Source organism: Zootoca vivipara, chromosome 1 (genome assembly GCF_963506605.1).
Source record: "Zootoca vivipara chromosome 1, rZooViv1.1, whole genome shotgun sequence".
NCBI classification, from domain to species: domain Eukaryota; kingdom Metazoa; phylum Chordata; class Lepidosauria; order Squamata; family Lacertidae; genus Zootoca; species Zootoca vivipara.
The window spans coordinates 69,680,160-69,692,757 of NC_083276.1; the positions used below are offsets into that span (position 1 = coordinate 69,680,160).

Below are 12,598 nucleotides of genomic sequence, written 5' to 3' on the forward strand. Positions count from 1 at the left end.
CAGGACTAGACAGTGCTCTGGGCACCTCTCAAGATTCATCTGCTGTAACAGTGGAGTCAGGGTCCCAGTGGATGCAAGCAATTTGATCCTCACAAAGCGCTACCATCACAGGGAGCTACCATCTGTTCTGTCATCTCCTTCAGGCCAGACTATAAAAGGTTCCACAATACCTCGAAAACCTCTGTTGGACAACTCAAATGAGAATGCATTGGAGGCAGCAAAGTATGCGTTATTTGCTGCCTTCACTGCCACCAGATAGGCTTGGTGATGAGCCCTCACCAGTGTTCAGTTGCATTCAACTAGAGTTTTCCTTCATTTGAATTTGAGCCATCTCTCAACTTGTCTAGGCTAAATCATAGTGGAGGGACTTGTACCTACAGTGATATATATTCTCTTCTCCTGGCTAGTGATTATTAGTACTAAGTATTTTTTTAAAATCTAAGTGTACCAATGTTGACATTTTTGTGAACAATTTATACTGTAATTTTTAATATAGTTTTGAATTTTAAGTAATTAAGTATTATATGAAATCAAATAATCCATGCAGCAGAAGTTTGAAAGGAGCTGTGTGGGTCGATTTAGATAGTTTTCCTTTCTCTGAAGTAGGTTTGAGGAAGACATTCTGGATTGTTTCCTTCAGTACTGTATGGGCAAATAGATGAGGGAACTTTATGAGCACAGTGCTTGGATTCTCTTCCCAGGGCTGCCAGATGCAGGGGATTTCCCTCCCTCCTGCAGCAGCTTCTTGGAAGTCTTGCTAAATTGGGGCCTGTATCTTTTGGTGGGTTTTTCAGTAAGAAGTATCTTAATTATAGCTATAATTTGTATTCTAATACTTGAAAGCTTGGTTTGGCACATTAAATAGGGAAATTCACAAGAAGAGGAATACAGTGGTGCCCCGCTTAACGAATGCCCTGCTTAACGAAATTTCCGCTTGACGAAATGTTTTTTCTAGCAGAGGTTGCCTCGCTAGACAAATTCGTTTTACGAAAAATTCGTCTAGCGAATCGTGGTTTCCCATAGGAATGCATTGGAATTCAATTAATGCGTTCCTATGGGCAAAAAAATTTCAATGCATTCCTATGGGATTCGCTAGACGAATTTTTCGTTATAAGAAAAGACCCGTGGAACGAATTAAATTCGTCTAGCGAGGCACCACTGTAATAATAATACTGCTACTACCACATAATTAAGTTTCAATAACTGTGCTAAGCAGACTTAAGTGCATTACGTACAGTTCCTTTTTCACTTGGTTATGCTTATTGGAGTGTAACTACAGCAACTGAATGCTATACTGTTAATCTAGTCATTTTGAAATAAATAATAGATAGATACAGTAGTAACAAGTTTTTTATTTGCAAAATATTTATTGTTTGTTTTTAAAATCCTGTTTTCTTGTCTTACAGATGATCCTTTGGGACTGGGACTTAAAGCAGTGGTATAAACCTCATTATCAGGTTAGTATATCTAAATATAACCAGTATATGATATTGCACAATCAGGTCTTTGGGTAGCATACCTCCACCCTCGCCTCTCTTCCCCCTCATGTGTTCCAATTAATCAATAACTTCCTGGATTGAGCAAGCCATAGTTTACTGCTCTATCCAAACCAGAAAACTGTGGTGTAGTGATTCTCTAAACAGTGATTTTACACTGACTTTCAAAAGTCTCACATTGGTTCTTAGGTGTAGCTGGAGCCTCTAAACTAAACTGCTATAGTTCCTGCACTTTCTCTGGCAAGGCTGCTTGAACTGCATCTCTGAATTTGCTCTGCATTCTCATTTTATCTGTTCTCACCTCTGCTATTTCATGTAGAAACATTTCAACTTGTGATTTATTTATGTCAACTCTTCCAGGCACTCATCCTCATAAAACTCTCTTTCATCTGTTATTATTCTTCCAAGTACTTTGACTGTTACTGTCTCTCTCTCTTCCAGAATGTGTAGACATTTCTGACAATCCAGAAAATGTGTTGGTCCTTCCCTTTTTCACCCAGGCCCAGCATCCAGCCTCAAAGATCTAAGTTGTTAGAGACTGGAAGCTGGCAGTTGCACTTGGAATCCATTAGCTATCTCTCCTAGAGGTTACCAGAACATAGACAACAGAAGCAAGGCTGTTCCAGTCCAGATAAGCGTGCAGCTAGGTGTGCAGCTGATGAAAGGTACCAGTACTCCATGCCACTGAGGCCACTCAAGCCTCAAGAGACAATAATGGATACAGAAGTACCCCTAAGCTTTGTACTTGCTCCTTCAGAGGGAGTGTAAACCCATCCAGAGCAAACATTAATCTGGAATGGGAGAAGTTATAATCTCCCCTAGGATTACCAGATGCATAAGAGAACAGGGTTCCTACATCTCTAATTGCTGAACAGGATTTCAGGAGGTGCAGCTTTTCATTAAAACAGCATAGATTTGCATTCAAATAAAAAGAGCAGGAGAGTTCTTTTGTCATATACTTGCCCAAGCAATAAGCAGGTAGGCTGTATTTTAAGTAGGCGCAGAAGATCCATGCCAAAAACAGTAGTTTTGACTCAGAAATCAAAGTCTCTTTTCTAACTTGGCAGAAGAGTAGAGCTTCTGCAAATTGTACTAAAGGCCTCTGACACAGGACTTGGCTGTCTGTTGTAGGAAACTTGGCCATGAAATAGATGTGATGGCACAAACTGATTTAGAAATGGTTATTTGTATATGATATATAGCCAGATAAGTCTGGGCTTCCCAGGGCAGGTCTGGGTTTGTCCTGGCCTATCTCAGCTTCACGATCTGTCCTTCCAGTGAGCACTCAGGGCTGATATCCATTCTTAAGGAAATCAGCCCTGAGTGCTCACTGGAAGGACAGATCGTGAAGCTGAGGCTCCAATACTTTGGCCACCTCATGAGAAGAGAAGAATCCTTGGAAAAGACCTTGATGTTGGGAAAGATGGAGGGCACTAGGAGAAGGGGACGGCAGAGGACAAGATGGTTGGACAGTGTTCTCGAAGCTACGAACATGAGTTTGACCAAACTGCGGGAGGCAGTGGAAGACAGGAGTGCCTGGCGTGCTATGGTCCATGGGGTCACGGAGAGTCGTACACGACTAAACGACTAAACAACAACAACATCTACATTCAGTGTCTGGTGTGAGATGGTAATGCTCCCTTGCCTCTCACAACATTTGACGCTGGTGGGCTTTTCATCTGTCCGATAGAAATATTTCATTTAACTCACAAGGTTTAATGTACTAGGAATAAAATACATTAAGTTATAGGAGTTATTACACTCCCCTCACCCAGGACCACATCTCTGATCCAATAAATTGTCTCTAACCCCGTGTGTGTGTGTGTGTGTGTGTGTGTGTGTGTGTGTGTGTGTGTTGGGAGATCCACTCACATATCTCTGGTGTGTTATTTTACTTTCCCCCCACTTCAAACACAAAGATGGGAGTGAATATTTATAGACTATAGGCCCAGAATAATGTAAACTTACTTTTTAATTAGTCCCTAATTCCAGGGTTTGGTCGCAACCTTTGATTTAGATTTGAGACCTGATGCACAGTTGAAATAAGAACTGTCATCCCACTTTCATAAGACAGGACATTAAGGTGATGTACGTAGGCCAGCTGTTTCAGAATAATAATTGTGTAATGTTTAAAATGTTTAAAGAGGCAGAACTAGTACTGTACTAAGATTTAAAAGAAAAATCAATCTGTATCTTTCATTTTCCCCAGAAGCAACCGTCAAGGCAATCATTAGTTTGTAGTTTCAGGATCATGTAGGGATGCACATTGGCAGGCCTACAATGGGCATAATCGTACATTAGAAAAAGGGAATATTGAGTCCTATCTGCATCTTCTCCATCCAGGAGAACATAATGAACAACAAAAGGAATATAGAGAGTTGGAGAGCCTTAGACCAGGCTAGCAAATAATCATTCATCTGGGAGCCTGGGGTGAATGAAAATTCCCTCCGGGCAACCAGCCAGACAACTCATTTTTGTGAACACTCCCCTTCTTAGAAGGGGGAGAGAGAGGATCCCAATATACATCCTTCAGAGTACAGTAGAACTTTACTTAAAATAATTTCATTCCCCCCACCCTGGTATAGAGCATGGGGTAGATTCTCTCCCCCTCCCTGGAATAGGAGGGACAACCCAGAACAAATGTTGAAATTCCCTCTTCTTGCATCCATCTGTCTTGATGTGGTCTAAAGGAAAGCAGAGCAAGACATTTGGAAATAGCTTGGCTGCAGGAATTGCTTGAATGGGGTGTACAATGCGCCATCCAACCGTCTTAAGGACTCTGAATTTGGGCAGGGTTTACTCCTTAGCCATTTCTTCCAAAGTGTCCCACAAGGCAGCAGAGGTTTAGGATCAGAGTTTTCCTATTCCTAAATGGGCTTTCTTCCCAGGTTGACAGGTCTTATCTGCCCCTCTCTTCCACTACAGCACATGCAGAAACTGTCTTTTTGACCATTGGACCCACTATTGGTCTTGCCCACTCAATCTGCTGGAGCCTGTCTTTACATGTAGGGAAGCCCCTATCTCACTGAGGGTTTGAGAACCATCATCTCCCCTCACCTGGTTTAGCTGCCAGTCAAAGCCATTTCCTGGGGTGTGGCTGCTTTTGCATGCTGGCAGGTTTTAGGAGCCACAGGTGAGAGCTGAGTGCAGAGTGGGGACTAAAGGTGGACAAACTATCCCAGAAGGAATAATGTGTCCCCCCTCCAGAGGTACTACCCCTCCCCTAATACCTGATGCACCCCAATTCCCTCTTTTACACAAAAGAGGAGCCCTGCTCTGGGTTTTGTCTCTGGCTACCCTAGCTATTTGTGGCTTTCCCCTATTTATACTGGAAAGGAGATGATCTGTGCTCTGCTATCTTGAAGGTTGGCTGGATTTGAGTGTGTTTTTCTGACTTTAGCCTCCTGTGGTGCGGATTAGGTTGGAGAAGAGATGAGAAAGAATGCAAATCAAGCTAGCCACTCTGTGTTTGCTATACTAGCTGTTTCCTCCCTATATTCTGTCCCTCAAACCAACTCAGTCATAGCATTTAGATAGGATGAGCCTTCCCCTCCAGAAAGTGAAACCACTATGTACTCTACCTTCTACATAGAGCCCGGCTTTAAAATGGCTGTTTTTGAAAGGCTACGTGGTGGGGCTGCCTCTCTTCTACCTCTTTCTTTTTCAGAAATAAGGAGGAAACACTTCTGTGTTCTACACTTCTGAAAGCTGTACTCTAGGCTTGATGGACTTTCTAGAGAGACAGTTGTGCTTGGCTTGCCTCCTCCTGTTCTTTCTCTTTCCCTCTCCCTCTGTAATGCAGTTTTGCAATTTTGCACAAGAGAGACACTGTGGAAGCATCAGGCTTGGGCTCTTTCTTCCTCCTATACATAAAGACTCAGTTTGAAAAGGCGAATGAGGGACTCCAAGTAGAACTGCACAAACCAGTGCTAGAGGTAGTACCACCTTGTCACAGACTGGTTGGACGCAGAGGGAAGAACCAGTTGGGGAGCCCCCAAGGAAAGAAGGCTCAGAGCCTGGGGCCTGGTGATTTCCTTTAGCACAGTACCCAAGTATCATTGTCATGGGCTGGTTGGATGCAGAGAAATGATGAGAGGAACCAGCTAGGGAACCACCCAGGGAAGAAAGCTCAGAGTTTGGGGACAATGATAAGTCATCAGAGTGAGAAAGGGAGAAGCCTGGGAAGGGGAGGTGTCAGAAGCTGTAAAGGTAATAGTGAGCAGAGGGAGTCTGTGGCAGAGAGCAGTCCAGAATCAGAGGTAGAAGCTGAAGCAGGAGAGGAGGGAGGCCAAGAGGCAAGAGCAGCTAGTGTAGAGGGACAGGTGCCTCCCTGTCCTACTGAGACAAGCTCTCCGCCCCCCCCCCCAGCTCTCCCAAGAACCAGGAGAAGCATGAAGAGGGCGGAGGAGAAGTTAGCCTTACACAGGCACAGTCTCAGAGGGAGGTGTAAAACTTTACTGCTTATTACAATGCAATGAAAAAAAGAAACAGTAAGATTTCCCCACATAGTGAGTAGCAGTGCATATAGCATATTGGGGTTAAGTATCTTGTTTTCCCAGGTATAAAATATTGTACTTTGTTCAGAAAATATGTTATTATGTCAACAAAGAACAGCAGGAGATTTGCTAACTCTTTTAAGTAATAAGCCTGCATGTAGGAAATTCACCTTTTCTTCAGTCTATGTGTGGAGAAAGGAATAAATGGTACAATTTGAAATTATTTTTCTGCTAAATTGTAAATAAATGACCTTACATCAAATGGTCTGTATTAATTAATTTAATATTACAGAATACTTAGATGAGCATTGTTTGTGGATATCTGTGTATCTAAAAATCCATTCAGTTTAATGTATTATGTTTGTGCATCTTACTGAAATCCATATCTCAATTTCTTTTAATATTTTGATAAATTGACCATATAATAACAAAAGCCTTTTGTTGTTGATAGCTAACAGCATGTCTCTCTGTTTTAGAATGTTTGCAGTGGAACTGGAGTTGATTTTTCTGTACTAAATGAGACTCGCAACATGATGGCTGACCTTCTGAATGATCCAGTCCTTCCTCCACATGTGATTTCTTCCCTCCGAAACATCAATAGCTTGATAAGCGCTTTTGCAGGCTCATGCAGGCCAAAGGCTAACATGTTTACCTCCTTTCCGGGCTTTTATACCTGTCCAGAAATGGAAGACTCATCTGAAAGAGGGGACCGTAAACTGCATAAGGTCAATATATACATCAGAATACCTCTAAGTGCAATTTCCCCCATATGTGGTAGTTTTCCTATTCTTCTAGTGTAAATTATAGTTAATTCTATTCAAACTGACAAATTTCTATTCCTTTTAGATGCTGGGTTAAAAAAACAAACCGTATTTTTCTGTCTATAAGATGCCCCCTATTTTTGGGGACTCCAATTTAAGAAAATGGGGGGAAGTCTATCTGTGTATAAGACACCCCCAAATTTTGGACATTATTTTTTAGGGGGGAAACCTAGTCTTATACATGGAAAAATACAGTAATTTATTGAGACACTGAACAATATTATGTATCCTTCCAGCTCAACCAATCAGTGTCAGAGGCTTTGCTACCAAAAGTTCATTATACTATAGAATTATTATTGCGAACCATTCCTTTAGGGAACAGGGTAGCAATACAAATGGGACAAAAGAGCTAGACATTTATCCAGGATTCAACTATATATTTTTCTATATAGCTGTTTAAAGTTAAATCAGTTCAGCCATTTATAATATAGCTTAATACACTTAATTTAAACTGAGCAATACTTAAATTTAGTAAAAGTATATTACCACGGAAGTGAAGAAGACAGCTGTGAACCTGTTTTATCAGAATAATGTAAACTTTATCAACTTGTTCAACAGGGGCTAAACAGCCGAAATAGCTTACCAACACCACAGTTAAGGCGGAGTTCAGGAACTTTGGTCTCACTGCCCATGGAACCATCTTCTAGGTGGGAACGCAATAATGGTAAAAGATTGCATCATGAGTATAATTCTTCAAGGTAAATATCTTATCACTATAGAATTCACAGTATTATGAAGTATTTCTTAAGTACTGAAATTAAAAGTTGAGTTGGGTTTGGAAGAAGGACAGACAAGATGTTTTTCATATAAAATATTTTGAATTGAATTGAATTAATTTTGCATAAGTGCTGCAATCAAATGTTTAAAACTAATAAAGTATGCTTGTATAGCTTTGTTCATCCAGGATATTTGAAGTATGGCACTTGGATATGCAGTTAATATTTGATGGCAACCACTAATTCTGAACTTAAAGTTTTAAAGGAAATTACGATGAAAGATAAATCGTAACATTCTGTATAGGCACCATTTATGAGATAGTGAAAGAAGATCCATCCATCCATCTCTCTCTTGGGCTGAAACATAGGAAAGTACAGTAATATAACAGGAGTGGCTGACAATAACACACTGCTCTACTTTTGTTTTGCTCTTGAAAGTCTTATGGTGCAGTAATCATCACAGATTTATTGGTTTTCTGCTTGTTTTGAATTGTAGTTAGTAACTAGATCAGTTTTTACACTTTTCCCAAATATTACAGCAGATAATAATTTGTTCCTAACCTTGAGATCCATATATACTGTATAGGAGAAGTTCTTTTCTCTGCACTGGCAAAGAAAGTAGGAGGTTGGAGCACTGCAGTGCTTGATAACAGTCTTTCTGCCTCCTGTAAAGCTAAAAATGCACCACTTTTATGAGCTATCATATAAAGATTAAAAACTGTTCCACTGACCTTGTTTGGTATCTCATCCCAGTCTCAAGACAAAGAGAACATTCAGAATCTAGACTCCTGTAGCTACCTTTATAATTTGTGCAGCTTTCCTGCGAATCTAGCTGTGGCCAGCTGTAGCAGATAGGCTATATTCCCCAACGCTGCTGGTGGTTTGTGCAAAATGTAGCCATTTATAGTACAGTCAAACCTTGGATCCTGAACACCTCTGTTTTTGAATGTTTTGGCTCCCAAACACCGAAAACCCGGAAGTAAATGCTCCAGTTTTCGAAGGTTTTTTGGAAGCCGAACATCTGATGCGGCTTCCGCTTGAGTGCAGAAAGCTCCTGCAACCAATCAGAAGCCGCACTTCGGTTGTCTAACATTTTGGAAGCCGAAAGGGCTTCTGGAACGGATTTTGTTTGACAACCGAGGTTTGACTGTAGTTATACGATGGGACAACTGCTGTTTCAGAGATGTTAGTCCTGGAAGAGAGTTTGGGAAATGATGGCAGATTCAGGGACTCAACACATTCAGGAAAGAAGAAACAAGCCTGGCTGCTGCAAGTAGGTAGGCAGCAGTGAGAGATCATAGCTACATGCACTCGAGCTCCATTACTCTACTCCAGGGGTCAGCAAACTTTTTCAGCAGGGGGACGGTCCACTGTCCCTCAGACCTTGTGGGGGCCCAGACTATTATTTGGGGGGGGGATGAACAAATTCCTATGCCCCACAAATAACCCAGAGATGCATTTTGAATAAAAGGACACATTCTTCTCATGTAAAAAAATGCTGATTCCCGGACCGTCTTCGGGCCGGATTTAGAAGGCGATTGGGCCATATCCGCCCCTGGGCCTTAGAAAGACAGCTGCCTGCAAGACCTTTGGTAGAGATATGCTGTATTCCCACTATTTTGTCCTTGAGAGAGAAGATGTTGAAATGCTGAGGATATGTGCCATGTTTGTCCTACCAGTTAGGGCAGATTTTGACAGATCTTAGGAGGAAATTAAAGCTGTCATTTATTTCTGGGTTTTTTCTTCTCCATTGCTAGAACCTGATATTGTCTCCAGAACATAAGATGGTCTAGTTTCTAAGGCCCATTTGTTCATTTTAGGGAGCATGTCCCTCCAGTGCCAGACTCTGCATATTATTTAGTGAAAGCAATAAATTAAACCAGTTTTAAATTTTCCAGTTACATAAGAGACAACATATGACTCATTATAAACAAGTAATTGATAGTATATATCTTTTATCCTAAGTAAACTTAAACCCTCACACTTCATGACAAGATTTTTCACAACGTGTTACCTGTTTTATTATTTTACAGGTAGATGATCAAGGGGCTAACCAGTAGACCGTTAAGATGCAGATACCATTAAAATATGTTGGCAGGCCTGTTCAATGGTTTAAGCTTTTTAAAGAACCAATCATTTCTGTGATCATTCTGTATTGTTTTTATGTGGTTTTTGTTGTTGTTGTTTGTTTTTTGCACTTACAAATTTTGTTCTACACCACCCTGATATTTTATATGAGGGATGGTCTGTAAATAATTTTATAAATAAAAAAATAAGGGAAGGAAATTGCTGTTTGAGGTTTATGCAAAATGTATTTTAAAATTGCTTTCTCCACCCAGAAAATAAAATAGCAGGCTCTGAATGCTTTCTGAATTAGACAGCATGTATATTAAATATTGTGCTGTGTATGTATCTTCAAGCTTTCAAACAGCAGATGGCATGCTTTAGCAACATAAGTGTCAGTTTATAGTCAGTTATCAAAGGTGAAAAGTACTGAGCATAGAACTTAAAAGAGTATTTCCTTAATGCTATGTAGCATTACATTTGAATAAAGCAGCAATAGCATTGATCAATACCTATTCACCTATTTAGATCTTGCTAAATATGCGTTGGAATGACCTATTCAGAATTTTCAACTGAAAGAACAACTTTCTAAACCCTGGTTGGCACTGGAGGGGCTTGATGGAGTGCCACAGCCAGCACCACATCCACATCAGCACTGCTGGCGTTGGCCAGGGAGGGGTGAAATGGGAGGGGAAATATAGCCCTTTACTGGGTTTGGCCTGTTGCCATCATGTAGGTAGCAGGGCTGACTCAGGATCCAGTAGATGCTGTGCCAGCCCTGTCCCCAAAGTGTTCCATCTTGGGGGTTTCCACTGAGTACTCTTAATGACATTTCTGTTCCATCTAAACTCCTTCCAAAACAAAAAAATTCCTTCAGTAGCACCTTAAAGACCAACTAAGTTTTTATTTTGGTATGAGCTTTCGTGTGCATGCACACTTCTTCAGATACAGTGAAATGGAAGTTTCCAGGCACTTATGTAGAGAAGGGGTGGGGAGGGGTGGGGATGGGGAGGGGGGATCACTCAGAAGGGTGGTGGAAATGGGTGATTGACTGACTGATAGCTGTTGATGACCGCAAACGACTGCAAATGGTTTTGCATGAAAAAGCAAGGGTTGAGATGGCTGAAGATCGCTTATCATGTATAATGAGATAAGAATCCGATATCTCTGTTCAAACCAGGTCCCTCCATGGTTTTGAGCTTGGTGATAAGTTGCAATTCAGCAACTTCTCTTTCCAGTCTATTTCTGAAATTCTTTTGTAGTAAGACAGCTACTTTGAGATCTTGTATAGAATGTCCTGGGAGATTGAAGTGTTCTCCTACTGGAGAACTATCACCAAGCTCAAAACCATGGAGGGACCTGGTTTGAACAGAGATATCGGATTCTTATCTCATTATACATGATAAGCGATCTTCAGCCATCTCAACCCTTGCTTTTTCATGCAAAACCATTTGCAGTCGTTTGCGGTCATCAACAGCTATCAGTCAGTCAATCACCCATTTCCACCACCCTTCTGAGTGATCCCCCCTCCCCATCCCCACCCCTCCCCACCCCTTCTCTACATAAGTGCCTGGAAACTTCCATTTCACTGTATCTGAAGAAGTGTGCATGCACACGAAAGCTCATACCAAAATAAAAACTTAGTTGGTCTTTAAGGTGCTACTGAAGGAATTTTTTTTATTTTACTTCGATCCAGACCAACACGGCTACCTACCTGTAATCCTTCCAAAACAGTAGATCAGGCGTTTGGACTGTTCTGCCCATTTCTTTTCTGAAAGAGTGCTACTGCGGATTAAAAGAAGCTTCTTTAGTAGGAGGAAGCTGATGCAAATACATTAATGTCACATTTCACATTTTTCTGGGATGAGCTGCTAAAAGTGGCATTAAGTTCTGGTGTTGCTCATGTTAAATCCTTCAGATAAAACTTTATTCTAGTTGGAGCATCCTGTGAGCAGAGTATCACTCCTGGTGACTCTGGAGAGCTGGATGACAATGTCTTCAGTGTATCTCACATTTCAGGTTTATGTGATTGCCATCTTAGATACTTGGCAATCTTTCTGTTCAAAATTTTAACTGTTTTTAAAGAAGACTCATGCAAGTTAAGATAACTAATTTTTGAAGGCTTCCTCTTAATTTTAAGTGCTCTTTATTATAGCCGTTGATTCTGTACCTGCATCTAGAGATCCTTGTGCACATGGTGCATTTAACTCAAATTTTGCTTTGATTGTTTATATTTTAATTAGAAGATTAAAATACGTGTACCTACCTTTTATTGAGTATAATAATACTTTTTTCTGTTTTCAATTAGCCAAGGATCTTATCCAAATGGGCCTTTCAACATGAACCTGTTGACAATACCAAAACAAAGATCATCTTCAGTGACCCTGACTCATAATACAAGCTTCAGACAAGCTGGTAAGATAAAAACGTATTACTACTTTATAATCCTATATAATAAAGTCCAAGTGTCTCTGTGTCCAGTCCCTGTGTTCCTGGGTTTGCGCTACTGCGCATGTGCCCCACGGACAGCTGTTGGGACTTGGAACACAGAGACACTTGGACGCCGCCGCAGTCACGACGCCACCCGCGGCCGCTGCGCCACCCGACGATGACAAGGAGGAGCCCAGTCCAGCTCCCGCCACCGCGGCCCCAGAGCCCAATCTTGGTCCGCCGCCGCCGCCTCCTCCTCACAACCCTCCCTGGCCCGTGAGAGGAGCGGCTTTACTTGCGTTTCCGGTGCGTCCCGCGGCCGAGTTCACGTGTTCTAGCGCCTGTTGGCCCGTGAGAGGAGCCGCGGAGCCGCGGCTTCCCTCCCTCTCTGCGCTCGGCCGCGGGGCACGACAGGAGAGCGAGTTCATTTACTTGCATTCCCGGTGTGCCCTGCGGCCGAGCACAGAGAGGGAGGGAAGGCTGCGGCCCCGCCGCTCCTCTCACATATGTTCTAGCGCCCGTTTATTTAACGGGCTCAATGACACTAGTTATTTATATTTTATGATAGATAATTT

The 12,598-nt window shown here is 41.7% G+C and overlaps 1 protein-coding gene across 1 annotated transcript in view; it reads left to right on the forward strand.

Annotated features, from left to right (window-relative positions):
• Window positions 1-12,598, forward strand: part of PDE3B (phosphodiesterase 3B) — a 58,703-nt gene that overhangs the window by 24,557 nt on the left and 21,548 nt on the right. Inside the window, exons 2-5 of the mRNA XM_035128201.2 lie at window positions 1,407-1,457; window positions 6,469-6,717; window positions 7,372-7,511; window positions 11,902-12,008. Coding sequence (XP_034984092.2) covers window positions 1,407-1,457; window positions 6,469-6,717; window positions 7,372-7,511; window positions 11,902-12,008 — 547 coding nt within the window. The remainder of the gene's footprint in view (window positions 1-1,406; window positions 1,458-6,468; window positions 6,718-7,371; window positions 7,512-11,901; window positions 12,009-12,598) is intronic.